This window comes from Anomaloglossus baeobatrachus, unplaced genomic scaffold (genome assembly GCF_048569485.1).
Source record: "Anomaloglossus baeobatrachus isolate aAnoBae1 unplaced genomic scaffold, aAnoBae1.hap1 Scaffold_296, whole genome shotgun sequence".
In the NCBI taxonomy this organism is placed as follows: Eukaryota; Metazoa; Chordata; class Amphibia; order Anura; family Aromobatidae; genus Anomaloglossus; species Anomaloglossus baeobatrachus.
In genome coordinates, this window is record NW_027442399.1 from 309,938 (window position 1) to 331,367 (window position 21,430).

At 53.3% G+C, this 21,430-nt stretch overlaps 1 protein-coding gene across 2 annotated transcripts in view; it reads right to left on the reverse strand.

Moving 5' to 3' along the window:
- LOC142267570 (germinal-center associated nuclear protein-like) overlaps positions 1-21,430 on the reverse strand; it is a 95,337-nt gene that overhangs the window by 50,437 nt on the left and 23,470 nt on the right. For both annotated transcript variants that reach the window (XM_075332340.1, XM_075332339.1), the window contains exons 8-9: positions 3,989-4,140; positions 3,596-3,696 (exon numbers count right to left, since the gene is read on the reverse strand). In XM_075332340.1, the coding sequence (XP_075188455.1) occupies positions 3,596-3,696; positions 3,989-4,140 (253 nt within the window). The remainder of the gene's footprint in view (positions 1-3,595; positions 3,697-3,988; positions 4,141-21,430) is intronic.

The following is a 21,430-nucleotide window of genomic DNA, read 5'->3' on the forward strand; positions in this document are numbered from 1 at the left end:
AAGGAGGGCTTGCACCCCCGTCTGTAGTGAACGCTGTTTGACCAGCGGAAGCTTCACTATCGCTGAGAGAGTATGAAACTCCATGCCAAGATAGATTAGCGATTGGGTCGGGGTTAGATTTGACTCGGAAAAGTTGATGATCCACCCGAAAGTCTGGAGAGTCTCCAGCGCCACATTCAGGCTGTGTTGACATGCCTCTTGAGAGGGCGCCTTGACCAGCAGATCGTCTAAGTAAGGGATCACAGAGTGTCCCTGAGAGTGCAGGATTGCAACTACTGCTGCCATGACCTTGGTGAAGACCCGTGGGGCTGTCGCCAGACTGAAAGGCAGGGCCACGAATTGAAGGTGTTCGTCTCCTAACACGAAGCGTAGAAAACGCTGATGCCCTGGAGCGATCGGTACGTGGAGATAAGCATCCTTGATGTCTATTGATGCTAGGAAATCTCCTTGAGACATTGCGGCGATGACGGAGCGGAGTGATTCCATCCGGAACCGTCTGGTTTGCACATGCTTGTTGAGAAGCTTTAGGTCCAGAACTGGTCGGAAAGACCCGTCCTTTTTTGGTACCACAAACAGATTGGAGTAAAAACCGTGACCTTGCTCCTGAAGAGGAACAGGGATCACCACTCCTTCTGCTTTCAAAGTGCATACCGCCTGCAGAAGAGCCTCGGCTCGGTCGGGTGGCGGAGAAGTTCTGAAGAATCGGGTTGGAGGACGAGAACTGAACTCTATCCTGTACCCGTGGGACAGAATGTCTCTCACCCAACGGTCCTGGACCTGTGGCAGCCAAATGTCGCCAAAGCGGGAGAGCCTGCCACCGACCGAGGATGCGGAGAGAGGAGGCCGAAAGTCAAGAAGAAGCCGCCTTGGTAGCGGGTCTTCCGGCTGTCTTTTTTGGGCGTGATTGAGCCCGCCACGAATCTGAGCTCCTCTGATCCTTTTGAGTCCTTTTGTAGGAGGAGGATTGGGATTTCCCCGAGCCTCGAAAGGACCGAAACCCCGACTGTCCTCTTTTCTGTTGGGGTTTGTATTGTCTGGGTTGAGGTAAGGATGAATCCTTCCCCTTGGACTGTTTAATGATTTCATCCAGTTTCTCACCAAACAGTCTGTCACCAGCAAATGGCAAACTGGTTAAGCACTTTTTGGAAGCAGAATCTGCCTTCCATTCCCTTAACCACAATGCTCTGCGTAAAACCACGGAGTTGGCGGACGCCACTGCCGTACGGCTCGTAGAGTCCAGGACAGCATTGATAGCGTAAGACGCAAATGCAGTCATTTGAGTGGTTAAGGACGCTACTTGCGGAACAGATGTACTCGTGACAGTGTCAATCTGCGCAAGACCAGCTGAAATAGCTTGGAGTGCCCAAACAGCTGCGAATGCAGGAGCATACGACGCGCCGATAGCATCATAGATGGATTTTAGCCAGAGCTCCAACTGTCTATCAGTGGCATCTTTAAGTGAAGCCCCATCTTCCACTGCAACTATGGATCTAGCCGCAAGCCTGGAGATTGGAGGATCCACCTTTGGACACTGGGTCCAGCTCTTGACCACGTCAGGTGGAAAGGGATAGCGTGTATCCTTAAATCTTTTGGAGAAACGCTTATCTGGATGAGCGTAGTGAGTTTGCACTGCTTCTTTGAAGTCAGGGTGGTCTAGAAAAGAACTTAATTTACGCTTAGGATATCTGAAATGGAATTTCCCCTGCTGTGAAGCTGACTCCTCCACTGGAGGAGCTGGGGGAGAAATATTCAACATTTTATTGATGGACGCTATGAGATCATTCACTTTGGCGTCACTATCAGGTGTATCCAGATTGAGAGCGGTTTCAGGATCAGAATCCTGATCAGCTACCTCTGCCTCATCATATAGGGAGACATCTTGCTGGGACCCTGAACAGTGTGAAGATGTCGAGGGCCGCTCCCAGCGAGCTCGCTTAGCCTGAGTGGGACAGTCGTCTGTGTCAGAGCCGTCACCCTGGAATGCATGGGACACCTCCGGAGCTCGGAGCTGTTCCAACTGCGGTGGACCAGGGGGCAGTGATTCAACCGTGCCCATGGTCTGAGTTACTGGTGTAGATTGTAAGGTTTCTAGTATTTTAGTCATAGTCACAGACAATCTATCAGCAAAAGCTGTAAACTCTGTCCCCGTCACCTGGACAGTATTCACAGGTGGTGCTAAAAATACAATTGTACACTTCTGCACTAGTGGGGTAGGCACCAGCAGTGCCGCTTACCGCCCGCTGAACGCGGGTGTGTGGTCGCTAGAATCCTGTGCCTGGGTCTCCCATAAGTTGTTTCCCCTCTCCAGCTCAAACAGCGTGCAGGAATGGCTGCCAGCGTTCTGTGAAGAGGGGCGGACCGTGGGCGTGCCTCAGGCGAAGAGCGGGAAACCAGCGTCCCACTGTGTTCAGTGTGAGGGCTGGAGTATGTAAAATAGACTCCAGCCCTCGGCGCTGACGTTCTGCACAGCGTTCCGCCCCCACCCTGACTGGCAGGCCTGGGGGCGGGAACGAAACGAAACTAGGCCGCAAGAAGCCGGGGACTGTAGTAGTAAGCGCGGCCGTCAAATATGCACGGCCAGCGCGGAGGTCCCCGGCGCACCACAAATCCCAGCCGCGCCGCAGTAAAAACTGACAGCAGCGGCCGGCGCGACCGTTTCCAACCTATAACTACTTCAGCAAGCTGAAGATAGTGAGGCACAAGCGCGCAGCGCTGTTGTCCCGGGCGCACTAACACACCCAGCAATGCTGGTGTGTGTGTGCGCGACTTGCCCAGGAACACAGAGTACCTTAACATAGCAGGGCCCTGTCCCTGACGATACTCCGCTCCGTGTCCAGCAGATCCCAGGGGCTGTGGATGGAGCACGGTCTCCTGTGCCATGGAGACCGATAGGATCCCACTTCACCAGAGCCCTAAGGGGATGGTGAAGGAAAGCAGCATGTGGGCTCCAGCCTCCGTACCCGCAATGGGTAACTCAACCTTAACAAGCACCACCGACAAAAGTGGGGTGAGAAGGGAGCATGCTGGGGACCCAAGTATGGGCCCTCTTTTCTTCCATCCGACATAGTCAGCAGCTGCTGCTGACTAAACAGTGGAGCTATGCGTGCATGTGTGCCTCCTTCGCACAAAGCATGAAAACTGAGGAACCCGTGATCCCACGGGGGGTGTATAGCCAGAAGGGGAGGGGCCTTACACTTTTAAGTGTAATACTTTGTGTGGCCTCCGGAGGCAGTAGCTATACACCCAATTGTCTGGGTCTCCCAATAGAGCGACAAAGAAAACTGGCTTACTTCCTGGTCAGTCACAGGGTATATACTGCGGAGGAGGAGCTAACTTTTTTTCTTAAGTTTGCCTAGTGTCAACCTCCTGGCATCAGCAGCATATACCCATGGTCATGTGTCCCCCAATAAGGTGAGAGAGAAATAAGGGTTACATCCTGATTGTAAAAGACAACCAATCAGACTTTTAAAGGCATTTTTGTACTCTACTTAGAATGTATTTGACAATATCATCTAGTAAACAAAATTTGCTAATGTTCCTTTGCGTGCTCCTGAGAGATACCCTATAAAGCATTAAGGACAAGAAATAGATATACCCAAGTGCAGCTGAGATGTATTCTGACACACTTTGGATGACAGGAGCACTCAATTCTTTCATGGCATCCTCCAAAACATCGTCCAGGACATAAGCCACATCCTGCATAAAACAAAAGATATTGTTTCAAAAGTCTGTTTAGGTGTATAAGCACATAGTCAAAATGAATATTTATTGGTTCCAAGCGAATGGACCTGCACACGGATGCAGTAATTTCAGTAATTGGTGGTTGCGAAAGGCCCAAGAAATCTCAGGTTTGTGTGAATGTGGTTTTAAATAAATGTTTAATCAAATTTCTTTTGAAAGTAGGGTTGCCTATACAAGACCACATTTTTCTGACATCCTAATCCGCCATGTTACAAATGTGAAATTATCCACCAGTATTTTTTAGTACCTCTTCACTGAATTTTGGCTTGGGAGGAGATGGTGGTGGCTCAGGGGGCAGGATGGGCTGAAACACAGCTTGAGCAGGCACAGAACTGGACTCCTTGGCATCAGGCATTGGAAGTACAGCAGGACGTTTTGCTTCTTCAAGAGCAGGTTTTTCTGTTGATATACAAGCAAGTTAATGAAGATCGAAACTAAAATCAGGAGTCACGAAAAATCTAGATCTAATAACATACAAATAATTGGATTTTTTATGTGCCATAAAGTCCCTTTCTAGAGGAGACTGCACCAATAGGCACTACCACTAGGAGGTCAACACTAGGTAGAAAAAAGCTTTGGCCTTTGCCTGGAGGGCTATACCCCCTCCTCAGGCACAAGGCAGCCGAAAGCAATAAGAAATGAAAGAATAAAAAAAAAAAAATCTAACAACCAGGAACCAGAACTCAGGAAAGAGAACAATGCCCATAGGCAAATAGAACGGACAATAGAAAAGTGGAAAAAAAAAAATAGTGTGGGATCTGTGTCCTGCAATGTAAGTAACAAGAAAAAGATTTTACATTCATTTACAAAGAAGGGAATTTTGTTTACTTACCGTAAATTCCTTTTCTTCTAGCTCCAATTGGGAGACCCAGACAATTGGGTGTATAGCTATGCCTCCGGAGGCCACACAAAGTATTACACTAAAAGTGTAAAGCCCCTCCCCTTCTGCCTATACACCCCTCGTGCTCCCACGGGCTCCTCAGTTTTGGTGCAAAAGCAAGAAGGAGGAAAAAATTATAAACTGGTTTAAAGTAAAATCAATCCGAAGGAATATTGGAGAACTGAAACCATTTAACATGAACAACATGTGTACACAAAAAAACAGGGGCGGGTGCTGGGTCTCCCAATTGGAGCTAGAAGAAAAGGAATTTACGGTAAGTAAACAAAATTCCCTTCTTCTTTGTCGCTCCATTGGGAGACCCAGACAATTGGGACGTCCAAAAGCAGTCCCTGGGTGGGTAAATAATACCTCATAATGGAGCCGTAACGGCTCCGTCCTACAGGTGGGCCACCGCCGCCTGAAGGACTTGCCTACCTAGGCTGGCATCTGCCGAAGCATAGGTATGCACCTGATAGTGTTTCGTGAAAGTGTGCAGGCTCGACCAGGTAGCTGCCTGACACACCTGCTGAGCCGTAGCCTGGTGTCGCAAGGCCCAGGACGCTCCCACGGCCCTGGTAGAATGGGCCTTCAGCCCTGAGGGAACCGGAAGCCCCGAGGAACGATAAGCTTCGAGAATTGGTTCCTTGATCCACCGAGCCAGGGTTGATTTAGAAGCTTGTGTCCCTTTACGCTGGCCAGCGACAAGGACAAAGAGTGCAACCGAGCGGCGCAGGGGCGCCGTACGAGAATTGTAGACTCTGAGTGCTCTCACCAGATCTAACAAGTGCAAATCCTTTTCACATTGGTGAACTGGATGAGGACAAAAAGAGGGTAAGGAGATGTCCTGATTGAGATGAAAAGGGGATACCACCTTAGGGAGAAATTCCGGAACCGGACGCAGAACCACCTTGTCCTGGTGAAACACCAGGAAAGGAGCTTTGCATGACAACGCTGCTAGTTCAGACACTCTCCGAAGTGAAGTGACTGCTACTAGGAAAACCACTTTCTGCGAAAGGCGTGCGAGAGAAATATCCCTCATTGGCTCGAACGGTGGTTTCTGAAGAACCATCAGCACCCTGTTCAGATCCCAGGGTTCTAACGGCCGCTTGTAAGGAGGGACGATGTGACAAACCCCTTGCAGGAACGTGCGTACCTGTGGAAGTCTGGCCAGGCGCTTCTGAAAAAAACACAGAGAGCGCAGTGACTTGTCCCTTAAGAGAGCCGAGCGACAAACCCTTTTCCAATCCGGATTGAAGAAAGGACAGAAAAGTGGGCAAGGCAAATGGCCAGGGAGAAAAACCCTGAGCAGAGCACCACGACAGGAATATTTTCCACGTCCTGTGGTAGATCTTGGCGGACGTTGGTTTCCTAGCCTGTCTCATAGTGGCAATGACCTCTTGAGATAATCCTGAAGACGCTAAGATCCAGGACTCAATGGCCACACAGTCAGGTTGAGGGCCGCAGAATTCAGATGGAAAAACGGCCCTTGAGACAGCAAGTCTGGTCGGTCTGGTAGTGCCCACGGTTGGCCGACCGTGAGATGCCACAGATCCGGGTACCACGACCTCCTCGGCCAGTCTGGAGCGACGAGGATGGCGCGGCGGCAGTCGGCCCTGATCTTGCGTAACACTCTGGGCAACAGTGCCAGAGGAGGAAACACAAGGGATTTGAAACTGCGACCAATCCTGAACTAAGGCGTCTGCCGCCAGAGCTCTGTGATCGTGGGATCGTGCCATGAATGCCGTGACCTTGTTGTTGTGCCGGGACGCCATTAGGTCGACGTCCGGCATCCCCCAGCGGCAACAGATCTCCTGAAACACGTCCGGGTGAAGGGACCATTCTCCCGCGTCCATGCCCTGGCGACTGAGAAAGTCTGCTTCCCAGTTTTCCACGCCCGGGATGTGAACTGCGGAGATGGTGGAGGCCGTGGCTTCCACCCACATCAAAATCCGCCGGACTTCCTGGAAGGCTTGCCGACTGCGTGTTCCACCTTGGTGGTTGATGTAAGCCACCGCTGTGGAGTTGTCCGACTGAATTCGGATCTGCTTGCCTTCCAGCCACGGCTGGAACGCTTTTAGGGCAAGATACACTGCCCTGATCTCCAGAACATTGATCTGAAGTGAGGACTCTTGCTGAGTCCACGTACCCTGAGCCCTGTGGTGGAGAAAGACTGCTCCCCACCCTGACAGACTCGCGTCCGTCGTGACCACCGCCCAGGATGGGGGTAGGAAGGATTTCCCCTTCGATAATGAAGTGGGAAGAAGCCACCACCGAAGGGAAGCTTTGGTTGCCTGAGAGAGGGAGACGTTCTTGTCTAGGGACGTCGGCTTCCTGTCCCATTTGCGTAGGATGTCCCATTGAAGAGGACGCAGGTGAAACTGCGCGAAAGGGACTGCCTCCATTGCTGCCACCATCTTCCCCAGGAAGTGCATGAGGCGCCTCAAGGGGTATGACTGACCTTGAAGGAGAGATTGCAACCCTGTCTGCAGTGACCGCTGTTTGTTCAGCGGAAGCTTCACTATCGCTGAGAGAGTATGAAACTCCATGCCAAGATATGTCAGCGATTGGACCGGTGTCAGATTTGACTTTGGAAAATTGATGATCCACCCGAAACTCTGGAGAGTCTCTAGAGTAACGTTGAGGCTGTGTTGGCATGCCTCTTGAGAGGGTGCTTTGACCAGCAGATCGTCTAAGTAAGGTATCACCGAGTGACCCTGAGAGTGGAGGACCGCAACTACTGTAGCCATGACCTTGGTGAAAACCCTTGGGGCTGTCGCCAGGCCGAACGGCAGTGCCGCGAACTGAAGGTGTTCGTCTCCTATGGCGAAGCGCAGGAAGCGCTGATGCTCTGGAGCAATCGGTACGTGGAGATAAGCATCTTTGATATCGATCGATGCAAGGAATCTCCTTGGGACATTGAGGCGATGACGGAGCGGAGGGATTCCATCCGGAACCGCCTGGTCTTTACGTGTTTGTTGAGTAGTTTTAGTTCCAGAACAGGACGGAAAGACCCGTCCTTCTTTGGAACCACAAACAGGTTGGAGTAAAAACCGTGACCCCGTTGCTGAAGAGGAACCGGGACCACCACTCCTTCTGCCTTCAGAGTGCCCACCGCCTGCAGAAGAGCATCGGCTCGCTCGGGAGGCGGAGATGTTCTGAAGAATCGAGTCGGAGGACGAGAGCTGAACTCTATCCTGTAACCGTGAGACAAAATGTCTCTCACCCAACGGTCTTTTACCTGTGGCAGCCAGGTGTCGCAAAAGCGGGAGAGCCTGCCACCGACCGAGGATGCGGTGTGAGGAGGCCGTAAGTCATGAGGAGGCCGCCTTGGTAGCGGCACCTCCGGCGGTCTTTTTAGGGCGTGACTTAGACCGCCATGAATCGGAGTTCCTCTGATCCTTCTGAGGCCTTTTGGACGAGGAGAATTGGGACCTGCCCGCACCCCGAAAGGACCGAAACCTCGACTGTCCCCTCCTCTGTTGGGATGTGTTTGGTTTGGCCTGGGGTAAGGATGTTTCCTTTCCCTTGGATTGTTTGATGATTTCATCCAATCTCTCACCAAACAAACGGTCGCCAGAAAATGGCAAACTGGTTAAGCACTTTTTGGAAGCAGAATCTGCCTTCCATTCCCGTAGCCACAAGGCCCTGCGTATTGCCACCGAATTGTCGGCTGCAACCGCCGTACGGCTCGCAGAGTCCAGGACAGCATTAATAGCGTAGGACGCAAATGCCGTCGTTTGAGAGGTTATGGACGCCACCTGCGGCGCAGACGTACATGTGAGTGCGTCAATTTGCGCTTGACCCGCTGAGATAGCTTGGAGCGCCCATACGGCTGCGAATGCTGGAGCAAAAGACGCGCCGATAGCTTCATAGATGGATTTCAACCAGAGCTCCATCTGTCTGTCAGTGGCATCCTTGAGTGAAGCCCCATCTTCAACTGCAACTATGGATCTAGCCGCCAGTCCGGAGATTGGAGGGTCCACCTTGGGACACTGAGTCCAGCCTTTGACCACGTCAGGGGGGAAGGGATAACGTGTATCCTTAAGGCGCTTGGAAAAACGCTTATCTGGACAATCTCGGTGTTTCTGGACTGCTTCTCTGAAGTCAGAGTGGTCCAGAAACATACTCGTTGTACGCTTGGGAAACCTGAAACGGAATTTCTCCTGCTGAGAAGCTGACTCCTCTACCGGAGGAGCTGAGGGAGAAATATCCAACATTTGATTGATGGACGCGATAAGATCATTCACTATGGCGTCCCCACCAGGAGTATCAAGGTTGAGAGCGGCCTCAGGATCAGAATCCTGATCAGCTACCTCCGCTTCATTATACAGAGAGTCCTCCTGGTGAGACCCTGAACAATGTGATGATGTCGAGGGAATTTCCCAGCGAGCTCGCTTAGGCGGTCTGGGGCTGCGGTCCGCGTCAGAGACCTCACCCTGGGATCTATGAGACACCCCGGAAGAACTTTGTTGTTCCAATTGAGGGGGACCAGGGAGCAATGATTCCACAGTGCCCATGGCCTGAGGTACCGGTCTGGACTGCAAGGCTTCTAATATCTTAGCCATAGTCTCAGAAAGTCTTTCAGTAAAAACTGCAAACTCCGTCCCTGTCACCTGGACAGTGTTAGCAGGTGGTTCCCCCTGGGCCACCCTTAGCGAGCTTGTCTCCCCTCTCCAGCGTCAGAAGAGCTGACAGGAATGGCTGCCGGCGTCCTGAGGAGAGGAGGGGGCCGTGGGCGTGCCCTGAAAAGTGCGGGAATCTGGTGCCCCACTGTGCACAGTGAGGGGGGTGGAGTATGCAAAGCATGTTCCAGCCCCAGTGCTGACGTCCTGTACAGCGTCCCGCCCTTCCCCTGACTGGCAGGCCTGGGGGCGGGAAAAAAGTGAGACTAGGCCGCAAAAGCCGGGGACTAAAGTTATAAGCGCGGCCGGCGTATAAGCGCGGTCGGCGCGGTAGTCCCCAGCGTACTAACATTCCCAGTCGCGCTGCAGTGTGAAATGGCAGCGCGTGGTCAGCGCGGTAGTCCCCAGTAAACTAACACACTCAGCCACGCTGCAGTGTGTGATGGCACAAGCGCGGTCAGCGCTGCGGTCCCCGGCGCACTAACACACCCAGCAATGCTGGGGTGTTTCTGTGCGCGGTCCCCACGGGGACACAGAGTACCTTAAAGAGGCAGGGCCTTGTCCCTGACGATACTCGGCTCCTTATCCAGCAGAGTCCCCGGGAGCTGTGGATGGAGCACGGTCTCAGTGCCTGGAGACCGATTAGGATCCCACTTCACCCAGAGCCCATTAAGGGATGGGGAAGGAAAACAGCATGTGGGCTCCAGCCTCCGTACCCACAATGGATACCTCAACCTTAACAACACCGCCGACAAGAGTGGGGTGAGAAGGGAGCATGCTGGGGGCCCTGTTATGGGCCCTCTTTTCTTCCATCCGACATAGTCAGCAGCTGCTGCTGACTAAGCTGTGGAGCTATGCGTGGATGTCTGCCTCCTTCGCACAAAAGCATGAAAACTGAGGAGCCCGTGGGAGCACGGGGGGTGTATAGGCAGAAGGGGAGGGGCTTTACACTTTTAGTGTAATACTTTGTGTGGCCTCCGGAGGCATAGCTATACACCCAATTGTCTGGGTCTCCCAATGGAGCGACAAAGAAAAACGGATTTTTGTGTACTCACCGTAAAATCGTTTTCTCTTAGCCATCATCGGGGGGACACAGGACCATGGGTGTTATGCTGCCTATCCATAGGAAGACACTAAGTAGATGCAAAAGCATAGCTCCTCCTCTGCAGTATACACCCCCTGGCCGGGCCAGGCAAGCTCAGTTTTAGTACACAAGCAGTAGGAGAAAAAGCCAGTAAAAACTTACCTCAACAGAGGAACATGAGAAAAAAAAAAGAGTCATAACCAAATAAGGTACTGAGAGAACCAAGGCCCAACAGGGCAATAGGGTAGGTGCTGTGTCCTCCAATGATGGCTAAGAGAAAACGATTTTACGGTGAGTACACAAAAATCCGTTTTTCTCTGACGCCTCATTGGGGGACACAGGACCATGGGACGTCCTAAAGTGGGTGGGAAAAATAAAAACAAGACAACGCAACCCAAGGACTAGGAACCAGTCCCAGACAGCCTGCAGCACCTACTGAGAGAAGGTGCTCTACTGCCGTTTGCAGAATTGTTCTACCCAGCTGAAACCTGGGCATGGACTCTGTAATGCTTTGAAAACGTATGTAGGCTAGACCAGGTCGCAGCCTTACACACCTGTTCCACTGAAGCCTGATGCCGAATGGCTCACGAAGCGCCAACTGCTCGCGTGGAATGAGCCCGTAGCCCACTAGGAATGGGCTTGAGTTGCAAGCGGTAGACTTCCTGGATTGCAGAGCGAATCCAGCGAGCCAGAGTCGCCTTTGAAGTTGCCTGTCCCTTTTTAGGCCCCTCAGGAATGACGAACAAAGAGTCCGTTTTCCTAAAAGGGGCTATGGATATGTAATATCTGAGAGGTCTAACGAATGCAGAGACCTTTCCACCCTATGAACTGGGTGTGGACAAAAGGAAGGCAGAATAATGTCCTCGTTCAAATGAAACGGGGTAGGAACCTTTGGAAGAAAATCCGGAAGGGGGTGCAGAACCACCTTGTCCTGGTGAAAAATCAGAAAAGGCTCGCGGCAAAAGAGTGCTGCTAGCTCCAAAACCCGTCTGATGGACGTAATTGCCACCAGGAACGTTACCTTCCAGGACAGAAAAGCAAGGGAGGATTCCTTGAGAGGTTCAAAGGGGGACCTCTGGAGACTGTCCAGAACGAGATTGAGGTCCCATGGTTCCAGCGGCCATTTGTACGGGGGAACTAGATGGGAAACGCCCTGGAGGAAGGTCTTGACCTGCGTTTTTTGAGCCAGGCGGCATTGGTAGAAGATTGAGAGCGCTGAAACCTGCCCTTTAAGGGAACTGAGAGCCAACCTGCAGAAAAATCGAGAATTCTGGGGATGGCCAGAGGCAGAGGCTGGACGTTAGTTTCCCTGCACCATGAAAGGAAGATTTTCCACGTACGGTGGTAAATGCGGGATGAAACAGGCTTTCGGACGCTGATCATGGTGGAGATAACCGCGGGGGAGAATCCTGCTCTTGTTAATACCCAGGTCTCAATGGCCATGCCGTCAGCTTCAGGGCTCTGGAGTTCTGATGGGAAATGGGCCCTTGGGTCAGCAAGTCTGGGATGTCTGGAAGGCGCCACAGTATGTCTACGAGCATTTGTACTAATTCGGCGTACCAGGCGCGCCTGGGCCAGTCCGGTGCTATCAGTATCACCGGGACTCACTCTGCCTTGATCTTCCTGATTACCCGCGGCAGCAGAAGTAGGGGTGGAAGAATGTAAGGCAGGCGGAAGTGGAGCCAGGAGCAGACTAGAGCATCCACGCCGATGGACTGCGGATCGTGTGACCTGGCTATGAACGCGGGTACCTTTGCGTTCAACCTTGAGGCCATTAGATCCACGTCTGGTGTACCCCAGCGAGTGCAGATGTGTAGGAACACTTCTGGGTAGAGAGAGCACTCTCCGGCGGCCAGGCCTTGGCGACTTAGAAGTCTGCTGCCCAGTTCTCTACTCTCGGTATGTGTACCGCTGATATCACTGACCCTGTCGATTCGGCCCAGCTGAGGATCCTGTGGGCCTCGAGATAAGCTGCCTTGCTGCAGGTATACCCCTTGGCGATTGATGTAGGTTACAGCTGTCGCATTGTCCGATTGGACTCGAATCTGATGACCCGCTAGCAGAGGGTAGGATGCCCTGAGCGCGAGGAAGATCACGCAGAGTTCCAGGATGTTTATGGGTAGGAAAGACTCCTGGGGCGTCCAATGTCCTTGAGCAGTGTGGCGCCGGTACACTGCTCCCCAGCCTAGGAGGCTGGCGTCCGTGGTCAGGACCAGCCAGTTCACTGGGAGAAAAGATCTCCCCTTCGATAGGGATGAGGACCGAAGCCACCAGCGGAGTGCGTACCTGACTGAAGGAGTCAGGTGAAGATGTCTGTCCAGGGAGAAGGGGCTCTTGTCCCAGGCCGCTAGAAGGGCTAGCTGCAGTGGGCGGAGGTGCAGTTGAGCAAAGGGTACTGCTTCCATAGCCGCCACCATCCTGCCGAGCACTTTCATGCTGAATCGAATGGAGCGAGACGGAGGACGTAGAAGGCAGCGTACCGCTCGTTGAAGAGCGATCGCCTTGTCCTGAGGGAGAAGGATCAAGCCCCGACGGGTGTCCAGGGACATGCCCAGGAAGGTGATGGATCGTGATGGGATCGGGGATGATTTGTCCAGATTCACTAGCCACCCTAAGCGGGATAGGGTGTCCACAGTGATCTGTACGCTGGTTGAGCAGTCGCGGAAGGAGGGGGCCTTGATGAGGAGGTCGTCCAAGTAAGGGAGAACGACTACTCCCCTGGCGTGAAGGATGCTCATGGCGGCCGCCATGACTTTGGTGAAGACCCTTGGTGGCGAGGCCGAAGGGTAGAGCTACGAATTGAAAGTGGGAGTCCTGAATTGCGAAGCGGAGGAACTTTTGGTGATCTGGGGCGATGGGTATGTGCAGGTATGCGTCCTTGATGTCTGTGGAGGCGAGGAATTCCCCTTCGACCATGGATGCAATAATGGACCTTAGGGACTCCATTCTGAATCTCCGTACGTGCACATGTTTGTTTTGGTCTTTGAGGTCCAGGATGGGTCGAACTGACCCATCCTTTTTGGGGACCACAAAGAGGTTGGAATAAAAACCCCTGAACTTCTCGTTGTCTGGGACAGGTATTATCACTCCTGCTGTTTGGAGCGAGTGGATTGCTGAGAAAAAAGCTTTGCGTTGTTTTCGAGTCTTTGGGGGGTTTGAGAAAAAGAACCGACTCGGGGGTCGGGTCCGAAATTCTATGTGGTAACCGGAAGACACAAGGTCTCGCACCCATTTGTCGTCTGAGGCGGCAGCCCAGATGTGATGAAAGAGCCGCAGTCGACCTCCTACAATGAGTGTGTCTTCCGGGGCGCCGAAGGAGTCATGAGGGGGGAAAACGTCGTGGCAGAGTCTCCCTAGTATTGGACTGTTTCGGTCTAGGCTGCCATGACGAAGTGGGTTTCGGGGAGAACTGAGAAGGTCGGTCCCTGCGTAGTCCGCGGATGTCGACCAACCAAATGAGTTCCGAAAGGAGCGGAACGAGGACTGTGGACGTCTGGTGAAGGACATCCTGGACTTCAGCTGGGGGAGGGAGGTACTCTTTCCTCCCGTGGCGTCAGAAATGAGCTTCTCTAGACGTTCGCTAAACAATCGGTCTGGAAAAAAAGGGGAAGGCCCGTGAGAGACTTCTTGGAGGCAGAGTCCGCTCGCCATTGTCGGAGCCAGAGAGCTCTACGGATGGCTATGGTATTTGAGGCGGCAAATGCTGCGCAGGTAGCAGCGTCCATGGAGGACTGCATGAGGTACTCCGCCGCAGCGGCAATTTGAGCTGTTACTTCTGTGAAGGTATGAGTGAACTGGGATTCCTCAAGCGAAGTGTTAAGGGATTCTGCCCAGACCGAGATCGCCTTTGCGACCCACACAGCGGCAAAGGAGGGCGAGAGGGAGGATCCCGCAGCCTCAAAAGCAGAGCGGGCGAGGTGCTCCACCTGTCTGTCGGGTCCTTGATGGAGGAACCATCAGGTAAAGACAGGAGCGTCTTTGTGGTAAGGCGGGAGACCGGGGGGTCGACCGAGGGCGGATCGGCCCAGCCCTTAGGGGCAGGTGAGGCAAAAGGGTACCGGGACTCCATGAGTTTTCGGTTACCGAAGCGCCTGTCAGGCTTCTCCCTTTGCTTTGTGAGGATATCATGAAACTCTGGGTGATAAGCGAAAACCTTTTGGGGTTTCCTTGCCCTCTTAAGGGAGACCGCATGGCCAGTGGTAGTGGATGGGGGATCCTCCACATGCAGAGTTTGGTTGATTGCTGCTATAAGGGAGTCTATTGCAGTTTGATCATCTGGGGAGGCTGAAACCAAGGAATCCTCTTGGTATAAACAGCATTCTCCCTCCTCCAGCTCTTCAGAAGCTGTGGAGCGTGTGGGAGAGCCTGCCCTGTGTGCTCCCGAGGGAGAGCCCGCTGGAGACACCCGGCCGTGTGCTCTTCTCCTGATCCCTGCAACCGGTGAAGCATATGCCCGGATTACCTCAGAAGGATCCTCCATAGGGGTATCATCAGGCTGCGTTCCGTCCAGGGACCCAGAAAGGAGTGGAGGACGACATTGCATAGCCAGCACCAGGTTCTGTGACAGTCTTTTTATGGATTGGGACAGAAACTGTGCCCATTCCGGTGGGCTGGGAGCCCAAGGCTCTGGGCTGACTGTTGCGGCGGTGGTGGCAGGGGGGTCTTGGGGGGCTATAGGGGCACAGGACTCACAGAGAGAAGAGGTGTGTTTACGTGGTAACTCAGCGTGGCAGGCAGTGCAGGCTGAATAATAAACTATGTGGGCCTTAGCACTCTTAGTGCCCTTAGAATTCTGCATGTTCCTAATAGGAGTATGCCAGGAGGGGGAGTAATGCTCAGCAGAGCTACAAGTGAAGCAAGCACCTCACCAGAATCAGCGATGGCCCTGTCCTCAGGAAGGATTAAGCTCTATGGACATCTTCGCACGCTTTCCTGGGGGGGTGCGGGGCTTATCGCGGCCGCGGGGGGGGGGGGGGCTTAGCGCTAAAAGAGCGCGAAGATGAAGTCAGTGTACCCCCCTCTGCTGTGGGTAGTAAAAAAACGGCGGGAAGGGAGCTTCTGATAGTTTTCCTCCCTCTCCCTCCAGTCAGCACACAGCTTGTCACTGGTGGTTATCAGCCGCCTTTTCTGCTAGAGCAAATAAACAGCGTGGGTCCCTGAGCCCTGGGCCCTCCCCCTACCAGTGGGTCCCTGAGCCCTGGGCCCTCCCCCTACCACTGGGAAATTATCTGCAGGACTTTCTGTAAACAGGAGTGACTTCCCCCCTCCTCCAGCCAGCAAGCTAGAGAAAAGTTAACACTGTGTGTGCAGGATCCTTGGGGCTCTCCTCATTGCACTCAGTAAGGGACTTTCTCATAATAAATACTGTAAATATCCTGGGAGCCTTCCCTGCAGCGTCTTTTCTCCCTTTTTCTAGGAAGCCAGTCAGGGGGGATCTCACCTTAAAACACTGCTTCAGTCCAGGCAGTGAAAATAGCAGAGTCAGCTTGCTGTGTTTGGTCACACCGGTGCCATATTCAACTCAGAGCCTGCAAAGAGGGGCTGAGGAATTGGGCTATAGGGGCACATGCCTCTACCCTGGGCTTTGGAAAATCGGAGTCTGTGGAACCCGTCGTCCAGCCCAGGATCCAGCGTTGCAGGAGGGGGTACGTGGAGGCGACACTCCACGTTCCCACCCGTTGATGGTAGTGGGAGAACGGTCCCAAAAGAAGGGAATTTTGTTTACCTACCGTAAATTCCTTTTCTTCTAGCTCCAATTGGGAGACCCAGACAATTGGGTGTATAGCTTCTGCCTCCGGAGGCCACACAAAGTATTACACTCAAAAGTGTAAAGCCCCTCCCCTTCTGCCTATACACCCCCCGTGCATCACGGGCTCCTCAGTTTTGGTGCAAAAGCAAGAAGGAGGAAAAGTTATAAATTGGTTTAAAGTAAATTCAATCCGAAGGAATTTCGGAGAACTGAAACCATTCAACATAAACAACATGTGAACACAAAGAACAACAGCCCGAAGGGAACAGGGGCGGGTGCTGGGTCTCCCAATTGGAGCTAGAAGAAAAGGAATTTACGGTAAGTAAACAAAATTCCCTTCTTCTTTGTCGCTCCATTGGGAGACCCAGACAATTGGGACGTCCAAAAGCAGTCCCTGGGTGGGTAAAATAATACCTCGTAATAGAGCCATAAAACAGCCCTCTCCTACAGGTGGGCAACCGCCGCCTGAAGGACTTGCCTACCTAGGCTGGCATCCGCCGAAGCATAGGTATGCACCTGATAGTGTTTCGTGAAGGTGTGCAGGCTCGACCAGGTAGCCGCCTGACACACCTGCTGAGCCGTAGCCTGGTGCCGCAAAGCCCAGGACGCACCCACGGCTCTGGTAGAATGGGCTTTCAGCCCTGAGGGAACCGGAAGCCCAGAAGATCGGTAAGCTTCGAGAATTGGTTCCTTGATCCACCGAGCCAGGGTGGATTTGGAAGCTTGTGACCCTTTACGCTGGCCAGCGACAAGGACAAAGAGTGCATAAGAGCGGCGCAGATTCGCCGTACGAGAAATGTAGAGTCTGAGTGCTCTCACCAGATCTAACAAATGCAAATCCTTTTCACACTGGTGAACTGGATGAGGACAAAAAGAGGGTAAGGAGATATCCTGATTGAGATGAAAAGAGGATACCACCTTAGGTAAAATTCCGGAACCGGACGCAGAACCACCTTGTCCTGGTGAAACACCAGGAAAGGGGCTTTGCATGACAGCGCCGCTAGCTCAGACACTCTCCGAAGCGATGTGACTGCTACTAGGAAGACCACCTTCTGCGAAAGGCGTGAGAGAGAAATGTTCTTCATTGGCTCGAAAGGTGGTTTCTGAAGAGCCATCAGCACCCTGTTCAGATCCCAGGGTTCTAACGGCCGCCTGTAAGGAGGGACTATGTGACAAACCCCCTGCAGGAACGTGCGCACCTGTGGAAGTCTGGCCAGGCGCTTCTGAAAAAACACAGAGAGCGCTGAGACTTGTCCCTTAAGAGAGCCGAGCGACAACCCTTTTTCCAATCCGGATTGAAGGAAGGAAAGAAAGGTGGGCAAGGCAAATGGCCAGGGAGAAAAACCCTGATCAGAGCACCAAGATAGGAATATCCTCCACGTCCTGTGGTAGATCTTGGCGGACGTTGGTTTCCTAGCCTGTCTCATAGTGGCAATGACCTCTTGAGATAACCCTGAAGACGCTAGGATCCAGGACTCAATGGCCACACAGTCAGGTTGAGGGCCGCAGAATTCAGATGGAAAATGGCCCTTGAGACAGCAAATCTGGGCGGTCTGGTAGTGCCCACGGTTGGCCCACCGTGAGATGCCACAGATCCGGGTACCACGACCTCCTCGGCCAGTCTGGAGCGACGAGGATGGCGCGGCGGCAGTCGGACCTGATCTTGCGTAACACTCTGGGCAACAGTGCCAGAGGAGGAAACACATAAGGGAGTTGAAACTGCGACCAATCCTGAACTAAGGCATCTGCCGCCAGAGCTTTGTGATCTTGAGATCGTGCCATGAATGTTGGGACTTTGTTGTTGTGCCGGGACGCCATTAGGTCGACGTCCGGCATGCCCCAGCGGCAACAGATCTCCTGAAACACGTCCGGGTGAAGGGACCATTCCCCTGCGTCCATGCCCTGGCGACTGAGAAAGTCTGCTTCCCAGTTTTCTACGCCGGGGATGTGAACTGCGGAGATGGTGGAGGCCGTGGCTTCCACCCACATCAGGATCCGCCGGACTTCCTGGAAGGCTTGCAGACTGCGTGTTCCCCCTTGGTGGTTGATGTATGCCACCGCTGTGGAGTTGTCCGACTGAATTCGGATCTGCTTGCCTTCCAGCCACGGCTGGAACGCTTTTAGGGCAAGATACACTGCCCTTATCTCCAGAACATTGATCTGAAGGGAGGACTCTGTCTGAGTCCAGGTTCCCTGAGCCCTGTGGTGGAGAAAAACCGCTCCCCACCCTGACAGGCTCGCGTCCGTCGTGACCACAGCCCATGATGGGGGAAGGAAGGATTTCCCCTTCGACAGAGAAGTGGGGAGAAGCCACCACTGAAGGGAAGCCTTGGCTGCCCGTGAAAGGGAGACGTTCCTGTCGAGGGATGTCGACTTCCTGTCCCATTTGCGGAGAATGTCCCATTGAAGAGGACGCAGATGAAACTGCGCAAAAGGAACTGCCTCCATTGCTGCTACCATCTTCCCTAGGAAGTGCATGAGGCGCCTCAGGGGGTGTGACTGACCTTGAAGGAGAGATTGCACCCCTGTCTGTAGTGAACGCTGTTTGTCCAGCGGAAGCTTCACTATCGCTGAGAGAGTATGAAACTCCATGCCAAGATATGTCAGTGATTGGGCCGGTGTCAGATTTGACTTTGCAAAATTGATGATCCACCCGAAACTCTGGAGAGTCTCCAGAGCAATGTTCAGGCTGTGCTGGCATGCCACTTGAGAGGGTGCCTTGACCAGCAGATCGTCTAAGTAAGGGATCACCGAGTGTCCCTGAGAGTGTAGGATTGCTACCACTGCTGCCATGACCTTGGTGAAGACCCGTGGGGCTGTCGCCAGGCCGAAAGGCAGAGCCACGAACTGAAGGTGTTCGTCCCCTATGGCGAAACGCAGGAAGCGCTGATGCTCTGGTGCAATCGGTACATGGAGATAAGCATCCTTGATGTCGATTGACGCCAGGAAGTCTCCTTGGGACATTGAGGCGATGACGGAGCGGAGCGATTCCATCCGGAACCGCCTGGTCTTTACGTGTTTGTTGAGCAGTTTTAGGTCCAGAACAGGACGGAATGATCCGTCCTTTTTCGGTACCACAAACAAGTTGGAGTAAAAACCGTGACCCTGTTGCTGAAGAGGAACAGGGATCACCACTCCTTCCGCCTTCAGAGTGCACACCGCCTGAAGAAGAGCATCGGCTCTCTCGGGGGGCGGAGATGTTCTGAAAAATCGAGTCGGAGGACGAGAGCTGAACTCTATCCTGTAACCGTGGGAAAGAATGTCTCTCACCCATCGGTCTTTTACCTGTGGCAGCCAGGCGTCGCAAAAGCGGGAAAGCCTGCCACCGACCGAGGATGCGGAGTGAGGAGGCCGAAAGTCATGAGGAGGCCGCCTTGGGAGCGGTTCCTCCGGCGGTCTTTTTAGGACGTGACTTAGACCGCCATGAATCGGAGTTCCTCTGATCCTTTTGAGGCCTTTTGGACGAGGAGAACTGAGACCTTCCCGTGGACCGAAAGGACCGAAACCTCGATTGTACCTTCCGTGGTTGAGGTCTGTTTGGTTTGGATTGGGGTAAGGATGAGTCCTTTCCCTTGGATTGTTTAATGATTTCATCCAAACGCTCACCAAACAGGCGGTCGCCAGAAAATGGCAAACCGGTTAAGAACTTTTTGGAAGCGGAGTCTGCCTTCCATTCACGTAGCCACATGGCCCTGCGGACTGCCACCGAATTGGCGGATGCTACCGCCGTACGGCTCGTAGAGTCCAGGACAGCATTAATGGCGTAGGACGCAAACGCCGACGCCTGAGTGGTTAAGGACACCACTTGCGGAACAGATGTACGTGTGATTGCATGAATCTGCGCATGACAAGCTGAGATAGCTTGGAGTGCCCAGACGGCTGCGAATGCTGGAGCAAAAGACGCGCCGATAGCTTCATAGATGGATTTCAACCATAGCTCCATCTGTCTGTCAGTGGCATCCTTGAGTGAAGCCCCATCTTCCATTGCAACTATGGATCTAGCCGCCAGTCTGGAGACAGGAGGATCCACCTTAGGACACTGAGCCCAGCCCTTGACCACGTCAGGGGGGAAGGGATAACGTGTATCCTTAAGGCGCTTGGAAAAACGTTTGTCCGGACAAGCTCGGTGTGTCTGGACTGCCTCTCTGAAGTCAGAGTGATCCAGAAACATACTCAATGTACGCTTGGGAGACCTGAAACGGAATTTCTCCTGCTGAGAAGCTGACTCCTCAATTGTAGGAGCTGGTGGAGAAATATCCAACACCTGATTGATGGTTGCTATAAGGTCATTCACTGTGGCGTCACCCTCAGGTGTATCCAGGTTGAGAGCGGTCTCAGGATCAGAATCCTGATCTGCTACCTCCGCTTCATCATCCAGAGAGTCCTCCTGCTGAGACCCTGAACAGTGTGATGAAGTCGAGGGAATTTCCCAGCGAGCCCGCTTAGGCGGCCTTGGACTGCGGTCCATGTCAGAGACCTCACCCTGGGACGCATGGGTCACCCCAGGAGCACTTTGCTGCTCCAATTGAGGGGGGCCTGGGGTCAATGATTGAACAGTGCCCGGGGCCTGAGTCACCGGTCTGGACTGTAAGGCCTCTAGTATCCTAGCAGACCATTTATCCATACTCTCAGACAGTTTTTCAGCAAATACTGCAAACTCCGTCCCTGTCACCTGGACAGTGGTAGCAGGTGGTTCCACCTGGGCCACCAGGCGGAGAGGCTCCGGCTGAGCAAGTGCCACAGGGGCCGAGCATTGCACACAATGAGGGTCAGTGGAACCTGCCGGTAGTATAGCCGCACATGAGGTACAGGTTGCAAAGTAAGCCTGTGCCTTGGCACCCTTGCTTTTTGTGGGTGACATGCTGTTATCTCCTCTGAGTCCAATCCAGGAGGGTATATAGCCAAAAATCAACAGTGCGACCGTACAGTGTAAATGTATAGCATATAAGCATATATATATATATATGTACACTCCGGCACTCAGTGGGGCCAGCACCTCAGGTGCTGCTTACCGACCGCTCAAAGCGGTTGTGTGATCGCCAGATTCCCTGCTGGGCCTCCCAGAGGCTGTTGTCTCTCCTCTACAGCGTCAGAAGTGCTGACAGGAATGAGTGCCGGCGTTCTGTGGGGAGGAGGGGGCCGTGGGCGTGCCCTAGAAAGTGCGGGAATCTGGAGCCCCACTGTGCTGAATGAGGGGGGAGGAGGATACAGAGTATGCCCCAGCCCTCAGCGCTGACGTCCTGTGCAGCGTCCCGCCCTTCCCCTGACTGACAGGCCTGGGGGCGGGAATATGCGATACTAGGCCGCAAAAGCCGGGGACTAAAGTTATAAGCGCGGCCGGCATATAAGCGCGG